This window comes from Aegilops tauschii, chromosome 1 (genome assembly GCF_002575655.3).
Source record: "Aegilops tauschii subsp. strangulata cultivar AL8/78 chromosome 1, Aet v6.0, whole genome shotgun sequence".
Taxonomy (NCBI): Eukaryota; Viridiplantae; Streptophyta; class Magnoliopsida; order Poales; family Poaceae; genus Aegilops; species Aegilops tauschii.
In genome coordinates this window covers 375641004-375659573 of record NC_053035.3, presented here as the reverse complement: position 1 = coordinate 375659573, position 18570 = coordinate 375641004, and the positions used below count along the sequence as shown (strand labels likewise).

Here is an 18570-nt window from a genome sequence, read left to right as displayed (position 1 = left end):
TTTCGTCAAGTATGTGCTGTTTTAACCTTCAACAAGGACCGGGCGTAGTCACACTCGATTCAACTAAAGTTAGAGAAACTGACACCCGCCAGCCACCTGTGTGCGAAGCACGTCGGTAGAACCAGTCTCGCATAAGCGTACGCGTAAGCGTACGCGTAATGTTGGTCCGGGCCGCTTCATCCAACAATACCGCCAAATCAAAGTATGACATGCTGTTAAGCAGTATGACTATTATTTCCCACAACTCACTTGTGTTCTACTCGTGCATATAACATCTACGCATAGACCTGGCTCTGATACCACTGTTGGGGAACGCAGTAATTTCAAAAAAATTCCTACGCACACGCAAGATCTATCATGTTGGTGCATAGCAACAAGAGGGGAGAGTGTTGTCCACGTACCCTCGTAGACCGAAAGTGGAAGCGTTATGACAACGTGGTTGATGTAGTCGTACGTCTTCACGATCCGACCGATCCTAGCAACGAAAGTACGGCACCTCCGCGATCTGCACACGTTCGGCTCGGTGACATCCCACGAACTCTTGATCCAGCTGAGTGTCGAGGGAGAGCTTCATCAGCACAACGGTGTGATGATGGTGATGATGAAGCTACTGGCGCAGGGCTTCGCCTAAGCACTGCAATGATATGACCGAGGTGGATTATGGTGGAGGGGGCACCGCACATGGTTAAAACAGTGTCTGTTGTGTGTTCTAGGGTGCCCCCTGCCCCGTATATAAAGGAGCAAGGGGGAGGCCGGCCGGCCCTAGGGCGCGCCAACAAGGGGAGGAGTCCTCCTCCTAGTAGGAGTAGGACTCCCACTTTCCTAGTCCAACTAGGAGGGAGAAGGGGGGAGGAAGGAGAGGGAGAGAGGGAGGGAAAGAGGGGGCGCCGCCCCCCTCCTTGTCTAATTCGGACTCCTCAAGGGGGGCATGCAGCCAGCCCTAAGGCCCCCTCCTCTCTCTCACACAAGGCACATGTAGGCCCATTAGTTCCCCGGGGGTTCCGATAACCCCCGGCACTCCGATAATTATCCGGTGACCCCCGGAACTCATCCGGTGTCCGAATATAATCATCCAATATATCAATCTTTATGTCTCGACCATTTCGAGACTCCTCGTCATGTCAGTGATCACATCCGGGAATCCGAACTATCTTCGGTACATCAAAAAACATAAACTCATAATACCGATCGTCAACGAACGTTAAGCGTGCGGACCCTACGGGTTCGAGAACTATGTCGACATGACCGAGACTCATCTCTGGTTAATAACTAATAGCGGAAACTGGATGCTCATATTGGTTCCTACATATTCTACGAAGATCTTTATCGGTCAAACCGCATAACAACATACGTTGTTCCCTTTGTCATCGGTATGTTACTTGCCCGAGATTCGATCGTCGGTACCTCAATACCTAGTTCAATCTCGTTACCGGCAAGTCTCTTTACTCGTTCCGTAACGCCTCATCCCGCAACTAACTTATTAGACACATTGCTTGCAAGGCTTATAGTGATGTGCATTGCCGAGAGGGCCCAGAGATACCTCTCCGACAATCGGAGTGACAAATCCTAATCTCGATCTATGCCAACTCAACAAACACCATCGGAGGAACCTGTAGAGCACCTTTACAATCACCCAGTTATGTTGTGACATTTGGTAGCACACAAAGTGTTCCTCTGGTATTCTGGAGTTGCATAATCTCATAGTCATAGGAACATGTATAAGTCATGAAGAAAGAAATAGCAACATACTAAACGATCAAGTGCTAAGCTAACAGAAAGAGTCAAGTCAATCACATCATTCTCTAATGATGTGATCCCGTTAATCAAATGACAACTCATGTCTATGGCTAGGAAACTTAACCATATTTGATTCAACGAGCTAGTCAAGTAGAGGCATACTAGTGACACTCTGTTTGTCTATGTATTCACACATGTACTAAGTTTTCGGTTAATACAATTCTAGCATGAATAATAAACATTTATCAAGGTATAAGGAAATATAACTAACAACTTTATTATTGCCTCTAGGGCATATTTCCTTCAGGTAGGAGGGCGCGGGCAGGGAGCAGCTGCGCGGTGGGGAGCGGGTCTAGGCGCGGTCCCGGCGGAGCGGCACGGCGACATGGGCGAGGAGGGGCGTGGAGCGCGGGGCGCAGCGGCTGCGTGACCAGAGGCAAGGCGAAGCAGCAGCAACGCAACAGCGGCCGCACGCAGCAGCAGCAGCAGCGTCGCAAGCAAAGTAGCGCGCCAGCGAGTAGTAGCGGCAGTAGCCGAGCAGCAACAGCAGCGCATCAGCAGTTCAGGCGGGCGCATGTCACGACTGATGCTACGACCCCACAACCACCACAGGGCGCTGACGAGCGGGGCCCGCAAGACAGGAGGATTGGCGAGGAGACAAGTACTGCAACTCTGACAGATGGGCCCGAGGCGGCCGAGGAGTAGGTGTGCGTGGGTGGGCTGGGGCCGCGTTGTACTTAAGCCTCAAGGTTGTATGTGAGCGGGTATCGAGTAACAAGCATTCAAAACAGATCGAGAAGCTGTTCTTCTCCTACCGGACTCCTCTCCCTTCCTCCCAGATCCCCTTCTCTACCAATCCCTCTCCCCTACTCCCTTCGAAGATCAGGGCTGTTACAAGTGGTATCAGAGGTCCAGTCGATCTGGAGACTGCGTATCCCAAGTCGCGCTATCAGACCAAGCAAGCGAAGCAGGCGGCGGTGATGGAAACACAGCTTGCAGATCTGATCCGATCTGTCAACGAGGGGCGCGCTGCGAACGACGCTTTCCTAGTGGCGATCCAAGCATCTCTCGAGCTCTGGCGGCCAGCGGTCTCAAACCTGCAACGCGAGCTCGATGAGCTCCGCACCCAAGTGGGGCGGATCGCCCTTCACCCAGCACTCGCGACGCCAGGCGATGCCGTGGAGGACGTGGTGGTGCCTCTGGCGCTGTCTCCTCCTCCGACGGGCCCCGAGCACCACGGGCCAGGTGGCCACGGCGAGATCTTCAACTCCGGGGGTGGGGCTCACAGGGTGATCACCACCCTGCAGCCGCCTCCGGTCAAGGGTACGTATCAGTCCCCACCAGAGAATTATGCATCTGTAGGCGTAGGGTCGAGTCGCATGATTACATGGGAGCCGCCGCAAGCCGCGCAGCAATCACCGCACACGCATCACTGGGCGTTGCAGAAATTGGATTTTCCCTAATTCGACGGCGAAAATCCACAATTCTAGAAGTCTAGATGCGAGAAATATTTCAATGTCTATGGCATACAACCCGATCTCTGGGTCCGGGTAGCCACCCTACACTTCACGGGCACCACCGCTCGCTGGCTGCAACTGCACGAGTCAGCGGGTCGTCTGTCCACTTGGGAGGGCCTGTGTACAGCCCTGCAGGAAAATTTTGGCCGGGATCAGTACCAAATGCATCTTCGTCAGTTTAACATCTTGAAACAGACAGGATCAGTAGAGGAATACATGGGACAGTTCGAGGAGTTAATGCATCATATTCTTGCTCATAACTCTAGGTTTGATCCCATTTACTTTACAACTCAATTCCTGGACGGCTTAAAGGCAGAAATTCGTGCGGAGGTTGCTTTACATTGACCGCAAAACTTGGACTCTGCGTTTTCCTTGGCCTTGTTGCAGGAAGAGCTGGTGGAGGCGATGTCGAGGCGCGATACAGACGGTATGAGCCGGCGCCACCAAGACCTCCCACGCGACCAGCACCGGCGATTGTTGTGCCAGCGGCGCCACACCGCGTGTGCCATTGCCTGCCCCACAGGCGGTAGCGGAAGACCGTCGAGCGCTGGACGCCGGGTGTGCGGCAGAACGTCGCCCTGAACATGAGGCGAGGTGAAGACCGGGTAGCCACGCTCCACAACTACCGCCGGGCAAGAGGACTTTGCTTCAAATGCGGCGAACATTGGGGCCAGGGCCATCAGTGCGCGGCCACAATCCAGCTGCACGTGGTGGAGGAACTACTCGAGCTGCTATAGGCCGAGGAGCAGGACAGGCACGAAGCAGAGTCCGATTCAGAGGAAGAGATACTTATGTCCATCTCCAAGTTAGCTACGACTGGGCAAACAACTCCACGCACAGTCCATTTGTTGGGGCAGATCGGAGAGCGGGAAGTATTGATACTGGTGGATTCTGGCAGTTCCCACAGCTTTGTCAGCGAGGATGTAGCGGCAAGTGTGGCAAGTCAGGTACAACAGATGGCACCTATGTTGGTGAAGATCGCGGACAGAGGGGTGCTTTCTTGCTCTGGATACATACCTACTTGCAAATGGATGACGCAGGGGCACCAACTTACCACCGATCTCCGGGTACTGTCATTGGGCTGTTATGACATGGTGATTGGAATGGACTGGCTGGAACAATGTGGACCGATGCTTGTGGATTGGGGAGCTAAAACCCTTCGGTTCCAGCATGAGGGGATGAGTGTTTTGCTTCAGGTCCTGACAACCGCGTCCCCATGTAACATCCCAATTTTCCTAAATTAGGATGTTATTAGATCATTCATATGCATATCATATTTTTATTGCATTATTTGCTTTTTTCTGAAATATTCAAATCATTATGCAACAAAGGCAATTTATTGAAGTGGAGATAATGTGACTTCTCCCCTGTTTAAAAATGTTCATAATGTGCAGAATATTATTTCCAGTTCATCTAATATGTTCTGGTAATTTTTGCAATCTTCAAAATATTTTATTTGAGTGTTTTGTTGCTGTTATGTGTTGCCTATTGCATAAAAACTATTTTCGAAAATTGCATTAGTGTTGGAACTAGTGTTCCTGTAGTTTATAGCTGTAGTGCTATTTTGACTGTGTGTCTAGGTATTTTTATTTAGAATTTATATTATGTATTTTATTTTATTTATTTTGTTTTCTGCTGGTGTGTTTAAAAAAGGGAAGCGCAGCTCCGCACAGCGGCCCAGCAAGCTAGCCACGGCCCAGCTCCCGTCGCCCGCAGCCCACCTAACCGCGATGCGGTAAGCGCAGCAGCCAGCCGCGCCCGAACCGCGCCTGACCCGCGCCTGATCCACCCCGCCTTCAGCCGCTGACCCGCGGACCCCGCGCCGCTTTCTTCTTCACCGAGCCGGACGCCGCGCCGCGCGCACGCCGAGGCCGAGCCCGACTCGACCCCGCGTCCTGGTCCACCTCGAGCGCGCCCAACCTGCCGTACGCGAGCAAAGCCCTCGAGGAAACCCCGCAGCCCCTTTTCCCCGTCTCCTGTTGCCGCACGCGTGAGCTAGGGCGAAACGGATCTCGCCGGAGGAGCTCGAGACGCCGCCGTTTCACCGGTCGTTTTCGTCACTGTAAGATCATCCCCGGCCGCTCCACTTGTCTACCTTGAAACCCCACTCGAAACCGCACTCGTTTGAGACCTCAGGAGACTCTGCAGGGCACTAGAACGTCGTCGCCCCGACGTCTGCCTCCGCCGGAGCACGCCGGAATTCTCGAGCTCACCACCGTCGCTCGAGGGAGCTCCGCCGCCGTTGAACACCACCACCACCTCCGCTACTCACCGCTGCATCCACCCATCCCCTTACCTTCGCCGGAGACCCGCCGGAGACGCGCCGTCGCCGACGCCGGAGACGCGCCGCCGCCGACGCCCGACCGCCGCCGCCGTTCTCCTCTGGTTTGGGTGAGCACACGCGCCCAGCCAATCAAGAACCGCCATGTGGCAAGTCGCTACAGGAGCTTCTACAGGAGTTCGCTACAGCACGCAGGCGTTTTCTGTTGCTCTTTTTTTCAGTTTTCCAACTAAAATTCAACTAGCTATATCTTTTATTCTATAAGTTCAATTTAGGTAATTCTTTTTCCTATGCACTCACAAAAATCAGCACATTATCACAGTACCTACTTTGCACTGCACTGTTCAATTTTGAATTCGTTTGAATTTGAATTAAATCTTCCGGAGGCCGTAACTTTCAAACCGTTTGTCGGTTTTAGGTGTTTCTTTTTGCGTTGTGACCGTAGTGCAATTTAGGTGCTGTTAAGCTTCTTTTGTTGAGTTTTAAAAATGGTTTCCTTGCTGTTAGTTTTGTTTTGGTTCTTTTCGTGTTCCGGTGATTGATTTGTTGAATTGTGTGAAACGTGTAGATTGTCCGGAGTGCGACGCGAGCTATTGTCAGGAGTGTGACTTTCTGAACCAGAACCAAGGCAAGTTACATGTTGATCATCCTTTACCTATTGTTTTCTATGCATGTAGTTATATCACACTATGAATATATGCATGTATAGGATTATTATATTATTTTGTTATATTGTTGAGCTATCTCCCGTCATTGCAGATCGTGGTAGTTGTAGTTTTGCTATGCTTTGTAGACGGGGTTGGTTCGAGTATTCATTGAGCTTATGTGAGGATTATATATTTAACAAATTGAGTAGTAACTCAGGATTTAACTCACCTCTGGGCGGAATTGGTATTGAAGGGTGGTTTCAAGAACATCATGGTTTATACCCTCTGAATGTAAGTGGACGGCCGCCCAGGCTCAAAAAGATCAGACAGACTTAGTGACTAGTAGCTTCCATGCGCAACCACTAGCTAAATGGGCTCTGGCTTAGTTGAGTAGGTTGTGGGATCCTCGCCCAGGTAAGCTAGCAGATGTAGATATGAGTAGGTGTACCGGCTGCCGGGGGTGGAGGTGACTGCTTCTGAAAGACTTCGTCTCAATCTTCGGGTTGAGTCTAGTGGGTAAAGTGTGCAAAAATCTGCAGAGTATTAAAACTAATCATGATTAGCGGTGCCCTCGGTTATGGGTAATTTTGAGCCACTATGCCATTACAGTTGTTGGATGATCTTGACAGATGTGACACTTAATAAATTTGTTGGGCAACTTAATAAAGGGTAGGTTGGAGTTGATTTTGCCAACTCAACCTTGTGTATATAATTGTAGTAATAAAAGAACTAAATAAAAATTTGACTATTAGGTAGTTATGAGGACAAAATCAGCTTTCTGCAAAAATAAACCCTCAAGCCTTCCTTTTGTTATACTATGCATATACATGTAGGTCTGCTATATTATTACTCCTGTGTAACTTGCCAATACATTCCAAGTATTGACCTATATGGCTGCAACGTCTCATGTTGCAGGATATTCAGACGAAGAGTAAGGTACCGTTAGGGTCGCGAGTCTGCACTCAGCATCGCCAGTGGGCTATGATGGGACTCATCGTTATTTTCTGCTACTTTCCGCTATTTGATTGAATAAAGCTAGCCAAGTGCTATGCAGATTGTTTTATTTTTTACATTCTGGATCATACGTTGTAATAAATGATGCACTTGCTATTCTGGTATTCATCTATACTGTGTGTGCTAGCGAGTTCGATCCAGGGACTAGCACAGTAAGCACAGAGACTCAAATCCTTCGAGGTTTGGTCGTTACACCCCAACAGTGGTTGCGATATCAATGGTCGAGCTGTAGGAGTTGGAGAAAAACAACTCCATTGCGCACATGGTAATGCTGAGCATGAGTGAAGAACAAGTGGAAAATACTCCTATATCGGCCACTATTCAGCAAGTCTTGGATGAATACCAGGATATTTTCCAGGAGCCAACAGCGCTGCCACCGCATAGAGAGTGGGATCATGCCATTCCTCTAATACCAGGAGCAAAACCAATGAATCTTCGACCATACCGATATACACCAGAGTAGAAGGACGAGATTGAGGCTCAGGTTAAGGAAATGCTTGCTAAAGGGTTCATCACCACTAGCACCAGTCCATTTGCGTCTCCGGTTCTGCTGGTGAAAAAGAAGGATCAAACATGGCAGTTATGTGTGGATTTCAGGCACTTAAATGCAATCACACTCAAGGTCACGTATCCAATGCCAGTAATTGAGGAACTCTTGGACGAGCTGGCAGGGGCTTGTTGGTTCTCCAAGATGGATTTACGGGCTGGATACCACCAGATCAGATTAGTGCCAGAGGACGAGTTCAAGACTGCATTCAAGACGCACATGGGTCATTTTCAATTCAAGGTGATGCCATATGGTCTTGCATATGCACTAGTCACATTCCAAGGCAACATGCACACGGTTCTGGCACCGGTCAACTGCAAGGGAGTCGTGGTTTTCATGGACGATATCTTGGTCTTCACAAAAACGTTGGAGCAACACCGAGCCCTTCTCGCGCATGTTTTACAGCTGTTGAGGCAGCATCAGTTCTATGTCAAACTGTCCAAATGCTCGTTCGCGCAGCAAAACATCAATTACCTGGGGCACTATGTGAGCAAGGATGGGGTGTCGACCAACAAAAGCAAAGTTCAGACAGCACAGGAGTGCCCCGTACCTGACACAGTGAAACAACTCAGGGGTTTCCTTGGACTAGCCGGCTATTACCGAAAGTTTGTCAAACACTTTGGGATCATCTCCAAGCCATTGATAGATCTTCTCAAGAAGAACACACTGTTCGTGTGGACTCCAACAGCCGATGCAGCCTTTCATGCACTCAAGCAAGCGCTAGTCAAAGCCCCGGTGTTGGCTTTGCCAGACTTTACCAAGCAGTTCGTGGTTGAAACTGACACTAGCGGCACGAACATTGGAGCAGTACTCATGCAGAATGGTCACCCAATTGCATATTTGAGCAAAGCATTATCTCCACGCAATTTAGGGCTTTCAGCTTATGAAAAGGAGTGTCTGGCCTTGCTGATGGCAGTCGACAGATGGAGGCCATACCTTCAACACGCAGAGTTTGTGGTGAGAACGGACCAGAAAAGCTTGCTGCATCTAACCGACCAGAGGCTGCACACCCCGATTCAGCAACGCACCTTCACCATACTGGTGGGGCTGCAGTTCGTCATCCAATACAAGGCTGGGCTGTCTAACCAAGCCGCGGATGCTCTATCTTGATGTGATCACGCGGAGGAAGGAGAATTGGTGGCGATCTCGGTTTGCAAGCCAGCTTGGCTGGAAGCAATCAAAAACAGTTACAAGGATGACCCCAACGCCACGAAGAAGCTCACCAGCTTAGCTCTGGACCCGGCCAGTGAACCAGAGTTCACAGTACAAGACGGGGTTCTACGCTTCCAAGGCAGAATCTGGATCAGAGAAGACACTCAAATAAAGCAACATCTGATCAACTCGCTGCATTCAAGCGCTGCCGGGGGGCACTCTGGATTTCACGCAACTTACAATCGCATCAAACGGTTGTTCGCCTGGAAGGGGCTGAAGAAGCAAGTCAAGGACGCAGTCCGGAGCTGTATGGTTTGCCAACAAGCCAAGACAGAAAGGGTATCACCGGCAGGCCTTCTCCAGCCACTACCGATCCCGAAGAAACCATGGTCAGTCGTCTCACTCGATTTCATTGAAGGTCTGCCCAAGTCTTGTGGATATGACGTGATCTTAGTGGTGGTCGACAAGTTTTCAAAGTATGCCCATTTCGTACCAATGACACATCCCTACACAGCTCTCCAAGTGGCCAAGTTGTTCATGCGGGAAATATTTCGCCTACGTGGGTTACGGTTGGCTCTCATATCAGACCAAGACAGAGTCTTTACAAGCAATGTTTGGCAGGAGCTATTCAAACTCTGTCGCATGGAGTTGCGCATGAGCTCATCGTACCATCCGCAGACAGACGGGCAGATGGAACGGGTGAATCAATGTCTGGAGACCTACCTACGTTGTGCTGTTCATGCATGCCCGGCCAACTGGGCGAAATGGCTAGCGCTCGCAGAGTTCTGGTACAATACCTCGTTCCACTCATCGCTGGGCAGAACTCCATTCGAGGTCATCCATGGTCACCTGCCTCGCGAGTTTGGAGTGTCACAGGTCGACAACTGCTCTGTTCCGGACCTGGCAGCATGGCTACGGGAGAGCTAGATCATGTTAGAGCATTTGCAACAATAGCTGAAGAGGGCGCATGACTGCATGGAGGCACAGGCTGATCGACACCGTACTGAGCGTTCGTTTGAAGTCGGGGATTCGGTATTGCTGAAGCTGCAGCCATTCATTCAGACATCCATCGCCCAGCGGCCATTCCAGAAACTGGCCTTCAGGTATTATGGCCCGTGCAAAATCATTTCCAAGGTGGGAGCGGTGGCACACAAACTGGATCTTCCACCAACAAGCAAAATCCATCCTGTGGTACACGTCTCTCTGTTGAAGAAGGCAGAAGGTGCCGAGGTGCAGGGAAACCCTGACTTACCTCCCGCTAATGAGATTTTACAGGCAGAGCATGCGCCACTGGCGGTTCTAGCCGCTAGGCAGGCCCGAACAGCGAGCAATGAACAGACTCGCCTCCTGATCCACTGGGAAAGACTACCAGCATCGTTGGCGACATGGGAGGACCCCGTTCTGCTTCAGCAACAGTTCCCAACCACACCGCCTTAGGGACAAGGCGGCACTCAAGGAGGGGCGAATGTCACGACTGACGCTACTGTTGGGAATCGTAGCATAATTTTAAAATTTTCCTACGCTCACCAAGATGCATCTATGGAGTCTACTAGCAACGAGGGGAAGGGAGTGCATCTACATACCCTTGTAGATCGCGAGCGGAAGCGTTCCAATGAACGTGGATGACGGAGTCGTACTCGCCGTGATCCAAATCACCGATGACCGAGTGCCGAACGGACGGCACCTCCGCGTTCAACACACGTACGGTGCAGCGACATCTCCTCCTTCTTGATCCAGCAAGGGGGGAGGAGAGGTTGATGGAGATCCAATAGCACGACGGCGTGGTGGTGGACGTAGCGGGTCTCCGGCAGGGCTTCGCCAAGCTTCTGCGAGAGAGAAAGAGGTGTTGCAGGGGAGGAGGGAGGCGCCCAAGGCTTATATGTTGCTGCCCTCCCTTCCCCCCACTATATATAGGGCCAAGGGAGAGGGGGGGCGCAGCCTTGCCCCTTCCTCCAAGGAAGGGTGCGGCCAGGGGGGAGTCCTCCCCCCCCCCAAGGCACCTCGGAGGTGCCTTCCCCCTTTAGGACTCTTCCTTTTTTCTTATCTCTTGCGCATGGGCCTCTTGGGGCTGGTGCCCTTGGCCCATATAGGCCAAGGCGCACCCCTTACAGCCCATGTGGCCCCCCGGGGCTGGTGGACCCCCTTGGTGGACCCCCGGACCCCTTTCGGCACTCCCGGTACAATACCGATAAAGCGCGAAACTTTTCCGGCGACCAAAATAAGACTTCCCATATATAAATCTTTACCTCCGGACCATTCCGGAACCTCTCGTGACATCCTGGATCTCATCCGGGACTCCGAACAACTTTCGGGTTTCCGCATACATATATCTCTACAACCCTAGCGTCACCGGACCTTAAGTGTGTAGACCCTACGGGTTCGGGAGACATGCAGACATGACCGAGACGCCTCTCCGGTCAATAATCAACAGCGGGATCTGGATACCCATGTTGGCTCCCACATGTTCCACGATGATATCATCGGATGAACCACGGTGTCGAGGATTCAATCAATCCGTATGCAATTCCCTTTGTCAATCGGTATGTTACTTGCCCGAGATTCGATCGTCGGTATCCCAATACCTTGTTCAATCTCGTTACCGGCAAGTCTCTTTACTCGTACCGCAATGCATGATCCCGTGACTAACGCCTTAGTCACATTGAGCTCATTATGATGATGCATTACCGAGTGGGCCCAGAGATACCTCTCCGTCACACGGAGTGACAAATCCCAGTCTCGATCCGTGCCAACCCAACAGACACTTTCGGAGATACCCGTAATGCACCTTTATAGTCACCCAGTTACGTTGTGACGTTTGGCACACCCAAAGCACTCCTACGGTATCCGGGAGTTGCACGATCTCATGGTCTAAGGAAAAGATACTTGACATTGGAAAAGCTCTAGCAAACGAAACTACACGATCTTTTATGCTATGCTTAAGTTGGGTCTTGTCCATCACATCATTCTCCTAATGATGTGATCCCGTTATCAATGACATCCAATGTCCATAGTCAGGAAACCATGACTATCTGTTGATCAACGAGCTAGTCAACTAGAGGCTTACTAGGGACAGGTTGTGGTCTATGTATTCACACATGTATTACGATTTCCGGACAATACAATTATAGCATGAATAATAGACAATTACCATGAACAAAGAAATATAATAATAACCATTTATTATTGCCTCTAGGGCATATTTCCAACAGTCTCCCACTTGCACTACAGTCAATAATCTAGTTCACCTCACCATGTGATTAACACTCACTGGTCACATCACCATGTGACCAACATCTAAAGAGTTTACTAGAGTCAACGATCTAGTTCACATCACTATGTGATTATCACTCAATGTGTTCTGGTTTGGTCATGTTATGCTTGTGAGAGAGGTTATTAGTCAACGGGTCTGAACCTTTCAGAACCGTGTGCTTTACGAATATCTATGTCATCTTGTGGATGCTACCACGCGCTATTTGGAGCCATTTCAAATAATTGCTCTACTATACGAATCCGGTTTACTACTCAGAGTCATCCGGATTAGTGTCAAAGTTCGCATCGACGTAACCCTTTACGACGAACTCCTTTTCACCTCCATAATCGAGAAAATTCCTTAATCCACTAGGTGCTAAGGATAAGTTCGACCGCTGTCATGAGATCCTTTCCCGGATCACCATTGTACCCTCTTGACCAACTCATGGCAAGGCACACTACATGTGCGGTACACAGCATAGCATACTATAGAGCCTATGTCTAAAGCATAGGGGACGACCTTCGTCCTTTCTCTATCTTCTGCTGTGGTCAAGTCTTGAGTCTCACTCTATACTCACACCTTGTAACACAGCCAAGAACTCCTTCTTTGCTGATCTATTTTGAACTCTTTCAAAATCATGTCAAGGTGTGCTGTCTTTTGAAAGTATCATCAGGCGTCTTGATCTATCTCTATGGATCTTGATGCCCAATATGTAAGTAGCTTTATCCAGGTCTTCCTTTGAAAAACTCCTTTCAAACAACCCTTTATGCTTTCCAGAAATTTTACATCATTTCGGATCATCAATATGTCATTCACATATACTTATCAGAAATGTTGTAGCGCTCCCACTCACTTTATTGTAAATACAAGTTTCTAACAAACTTTGTATAAACCCAAAAACTTTGATCACCCCATCAAAGCGTATATTCTGACTCCGAGATGCTTGCTCTGATCCATGGAAGGATCGCTGGAGCTAGCATACCTTTTAGCATCCTTAGGATCGACAAAACCTTTCTGATTGTATCACATACAACCTTTCCTTATGAAAACTGGTAAGGAAACTTGTTTTGACATCCATCTGCCAGATTTCATAAATGTAGCTAATGCTAACATGATTCCGACGGACCTAAGCATCGCTACGGATGAGAAAAACTCATCGTAGTCAACTCCTTGAACTTGTGAAAATACTCTTTGCCACAAGTCGAGCTTCATAGACGGTAACATTACCGTCCATGTCCGTCTTCTTCTTAAAGATCCATTTATCTCAATGGCTTGCCGATCATCGGGCAAGTTCACCAAAGTCCATGCTTTGTTCTGATACATGGATTCTATCTCGGATTTCATGGCCTCGAGCCATTCGTCGGAATATGGGCCTACCATCGCTTCTCCATAGCTCGTAGGTTCATTGTTGTCTAGCAACATGACTTCCAAGACAGGATCACGCATTACTCTGAAGTAGTGCGCATCCTCGTCATCCTACGAGGTTTGGTAGTGACTTGATCCGAAGTTTCATGATCACTATCATAAGCTTCCACTTCAATTGGTGTAGGTGCCACAGGAACAACTTCCTGTGCCCTGCTACACACTAGTTGAAGCGACGGTTCAATAACCTTATCAAGTCTCCACCATCCTCCCACTCAATTCTTTTGAGAGAAACTTTTCCTCGAGAAAGGACTCGTTTCTAGAAGCAATTACTTTTGCTTCCAGATAGGAGGTATACCCAACTGTTTTTGGGTATTCTATGAAGATGCATTTATCCGCTTTGGGTTCGAGCTTATCAGCCTGAAACTTTTTCACATAAGCATCGCAGCCCCAAACTTTTAAGAAACGACAACTTAGGTTTCTATAAACGGTGTCGTCTTAACGGAATTGCGTGGTGCCCCTTTTAAAGTGAATGCGGTTGTCTCTAATGCCTAACCCATAAATGATAGTGGTAATTTGATAAGAGACATCATGGTATGCACCATATCCAATAGGGTGCAGTTATGATGTTCGGACACACCATCACACTATGGTGTTCCAGGCGGTATTAATTGTGAAACACTTTCCACAATGTCTCAATTGTGTGCCAAACTCGTATCTCAGATACTCATCTCTATGATCATATCACAGACATTTTATCCTCTTGTCACGACGATCTTCAACTTTACTCTGAAATTACTTGAACCTTTCAATAATTCAGACTAGTGTTTCATCAAGTAAATACACTCAGCATCTACTCAAATCATCTGTGAAGTAAGAACATAACGATATCCACTGCATGCCTCAGCACTCATTGGACTGCGTACATCAAAATGCATTACTTCCAATAAGTTGCTCTCTTGTTCCATCTCACTGAAAACGAGGCCTTTCAGTCATCTTGCCCATGTGGTATGATTTGCATGTCTCAAGTGATTCATAATCAAGTGAGTCCAAACGATCCATCTGTATGGAGTTTCTTCATGCATATATACCAATAGACATGGTTCGCATGTCTCAATCTTTTCAAAATGAGTGAGTCCAAAGATCCACCTACATGGAGCTTCTTCATGCGTTCTACACCAATATGACTCAAGTGGCAGTGCCACAAGTATGTGGTACTATCATTACTATCTTATATCTTTTGGCATGAACATGTGTATCACTACGATCGAGATTCATTTTAGGTGCAAGACCATTGAAGGTATTATTCAAATAAACAGAGTAACCATTATTCTCCTTAAATGAATAACCGTTTTGCGGTAAACATAATCCAATCATGTTCAGCGCAACCACCAAATCTCGATGGTAGAGGGAGCATGTGATGCTTGATCACATCAACCTTGGAAACACTTCCAACACATATCGTCATCTCACCTTTAGCTAGTCTCCATTTATTCCGCAGCTTTTATTTCGAGTTACTAACACTTAGCAACCGAACCAGTATCTAATACCCTGGTGCTGCTAGGAGTACTAGTAAAGTACACATTCATATAACGTATACCCAATATACTTTGTCGACCGTGCCTGCCTTCTCATCTACCAAGTATCTAGGGTAGTACTGCTTCAGTGACCGTTCCTCTCATTACAGAAGCACTTAGTCTCGGGTTTGGGTTCAACCTTGGGATTCTTCACTAGAGCAGCAAACGACTTGCTGTTTCATGAAGTATCCCTTTTGCCCTTGCCCTTCTTAAACTAGTGGTTTTACTAACCATCAACAATTGATGCTCCTTCTTGATTTCTACTCTCGTGGTGTCAAACATCGCGAATAGCTCAAGGATCATCATAACTATCCTTGATATGTTATAGTTCATCACGAAGCTCTACTAGCTTGGTGGCAGTGACTATGGAGAACTATCACTATCTCATCTGGGAGATTAACTCCCACTCGATTCAAGCGATTGTGGCACTCAGACAATCTGAGCACACGCTCAACGATTGAGCTTTTCTCCCTTAGTTTGCAGGCTTAAGAAACTTGTCAGAGGTCTCATACCTCTTGACGTGGGCACTAGTCTGAAATCCCAATTTCAGTCTTCGGAACATCTCACATGTTCTGCGACGTTTCAGAAACGTCTTTGGTGCCACAATTCTAAACCGCACCGAACTATCACGTAGTTATCAAAACGTGTATGTCAGATGTTTTGTAACATCTACAGACGACGCTGAGGTTCAGCACACCGAGCGGTGCATTAAGGACATAAGCCTTCTGTGCAGCAATGAGGACAATCCTCAGTTTACGGACCCAGTCCGCATAATTGCTACTACCAACTTTCAACTAAATTTTCTCTAGGAACATATCTTAACCAGTAGAACTAAAGCGCAAGCCATGACATAATTTGCAAATACTTTTTGACTATGTTCATGATAATGAAGTTCATCTGGTTATGAACTCCCACTCAGATAGACATCCCTCTAGTCATCTAAGTGAAACATGATCCGAGTTTAACTAGGCCGTGTCCGATCATCACGTGAGACGGACTAGTCAAGATCGGTGAACATCTCCATGTTGATCGTATCTTCTATACGACTCATGCTCGACCTTTCGGTCCTCCGTGTTCCGAGGCCATGTCTGTACATGCTAGGCTCGTCAAGTCAACCTAAGTGTATTGCGTGTGTTCCGAGGCCATGTCTGTACATGCTAGGCTCGTCAACACCCGTTGTATTCGAACGTAAGAATCTATCACACCCGATCATCACGTGGTGCTTCGAAACGACGAACCTTCGCAACGGTGCACAGTTAGGGTGAACACTTTCTTGAAATTATTATAAGGGATCATCCTACTTGCTACCGTCGTTCTAAGCAAATAAGATGCAAAAACATGATAAACATCACATGCAATCAAATAGTGACATGATATGGCCAATATCATCATGCTCCTTTGATCTCCATCTTCGGGGCACCATGATCATCTTTGTCACCGGCATGACACCATGATCTCCATCATCATGATCTCCATCATTGTGTCTTCATGAAGTTGTCACGCCAACGATTACTTCTACTTCTATGGCTAACGCGCTTAGCAATAAAGTAAAGTAATTTACATGGCGTTATTCAATGACACGCAGGTCATACAAAATAATAAAGACAACTCCTATGGCTCCTGCCCGTTGTCATACTCATCGACATGCAAGTCGTGATTCCTATTACAAGAATATTGATCAATCTCATACATCACATATATCATTCATCACATCTTCTGGCCATATCACATCACATAGCACTTGCTGCAAAAACAAGTTAGACGTCCTCTAATTGTTGTTGCAAGTTTTTACGTGGTTTGTAGGTTTCTAGCAAGAACGTTTCTTACCTACGTATGACCACAACGTGATTTGCCAATTTCTATTTACCCTTCATAAGGACCCTTTTCATCGAATCCGTTCCGACTAAAGTAGGAGAGACAGACACCCGCTAGCCACCTTATGCAACTAGTGCATGTCAATCGGTGGAACCTGTCTCACGTAAGCGTACGTGTAAGGTCGGTCCGGGCCGCTTCATCCTACAATACCGCCGAAACAAGAAAAGACTAGTAGCGGCAAGAATAATTGGCAAACTCAACGCCCACAACTGCTTTGTGTTCTACTCGTGCATAGTAACTACGCATAGGCCTAGCTCATGATGCCACTGTTGGGAATCGTAGCATAATTTTAAAATTTTCCTACGCTCACCAAGATGCATCTATGGAGTCTACTAGCAACGAGGGGAAGGGAGTGCATCTACATACCCTTGTAGATCGCGAGCGGAAGCGTTCCAATGAACGTGGATGACGGAGTCGTACTCGTCGTGATCCAAATCACCAATGACCGAGTGCCGAACGGACGGCACCTCCGCGTTCAACACACGTACGGTGCAGCGACGTCTCCTCCTTCTTGATCCAGCAAGGGGGGAGGAGAGGTTGATGGAGATCCAATAGCACGACGGCGTGGTGGTGGATGTAGCGGGTCTCCGGCAGGGCTTCGCTAAGCTTCTGCGAGAGAGAAAGAGGTGTTGCAGGGGAGGAGGGAGGCGCCCAAGGCTTATATGTTGCTGCCCTCCCTTCCCCCCACTATATATAGGGCCAAGGGAGAGGGGGGGCGCAGCCTTGCCCCTTCCTCCAAGGAAGGGTGCGGCCAGGGGGGAGTCCTTCCCCCCCAAGGCACCTCGGAGGTGCCTTCCCCCTTTAGGACTCTCCCTTTTTTATCTCTTGCGCATGGGCCTCTTGGGGCTGGTGCCCTTGGCCCATATAGGCCAAGGCGCACCCCTTACAGCCCATGTGGCCCCCCGGGGCTGGTGGACCCCCTTGGTGGACCCCCGGACCCCTTTCGGCACCCCCGGTACAATACCGATAAAGCGCGAAACTTTTCCGGCGACCAAAATAAGACTTCCCATATATAAATCTTTACCTCCGGACCATTCCGGAACCTCTCGTGACGTCCTGGATCTCATCCGGGACTCCGAACAACTTTCGGGTTTCCGCATACATATATCTCTACAACCCTAGCGTCACCGGACCTTAAGTGTGTAGACCCTACGGGTTCGGGAGACATGCAGACATGACCGAGACGCCTCTCCGGTCAATAATCAACAGCGGGATCTGGATACCCATGTTGGCTCCCACATGTTCCACGATGATATCATCGGATGAACCACGGTGTCGAGGATTCAATCAATCCGTATGCAATTCCCTTTGTCAATCGGTATGTTACTTGCCCGAGATTCGATCGTCGGTATCCCAATACCTTGTTCAATCTCGTTACCGGCAAGTCTCTTTACTCATACCGCAATGCATGATCCCGTGACTAACGCCTTAGTCACATTGAGCTCATTATGATGATGCATTACCGAGTGGGCCCAGAGATACCTCTCCGTCACACGGAGTGACAAATCCCAGTCTCGATCCGTGCCAACCCAACAGACACTTTCGGAGATACCCGTAATGCACCTTTATAGTCACCCAGTTACGTTGTGATGTTTGGCACACCCAAAGCAC

The 18570-nt window shown here is 48.6% G+C and overlaps 1 protein-coding gene across 1 annotated transcript; it reads left to right on the top strand.

The window, feature by feature from the left end:
* Positions 1–9870: 9870 nt before the first annotated feature.
* LOC141033201 (uncharacterized) lies at positions 9871–10332 on the top strand. The gene has a single exon (XM_073506267.1). The coding sequence runs from the start codon at positions 9871–9873 to the stop codon at positions 10330–10332; it is 462 nt and encodes a 153-aa protein (XP_073362368.1).
* Positions 10333–18570: the final 8238 nt, after the last annotated feature.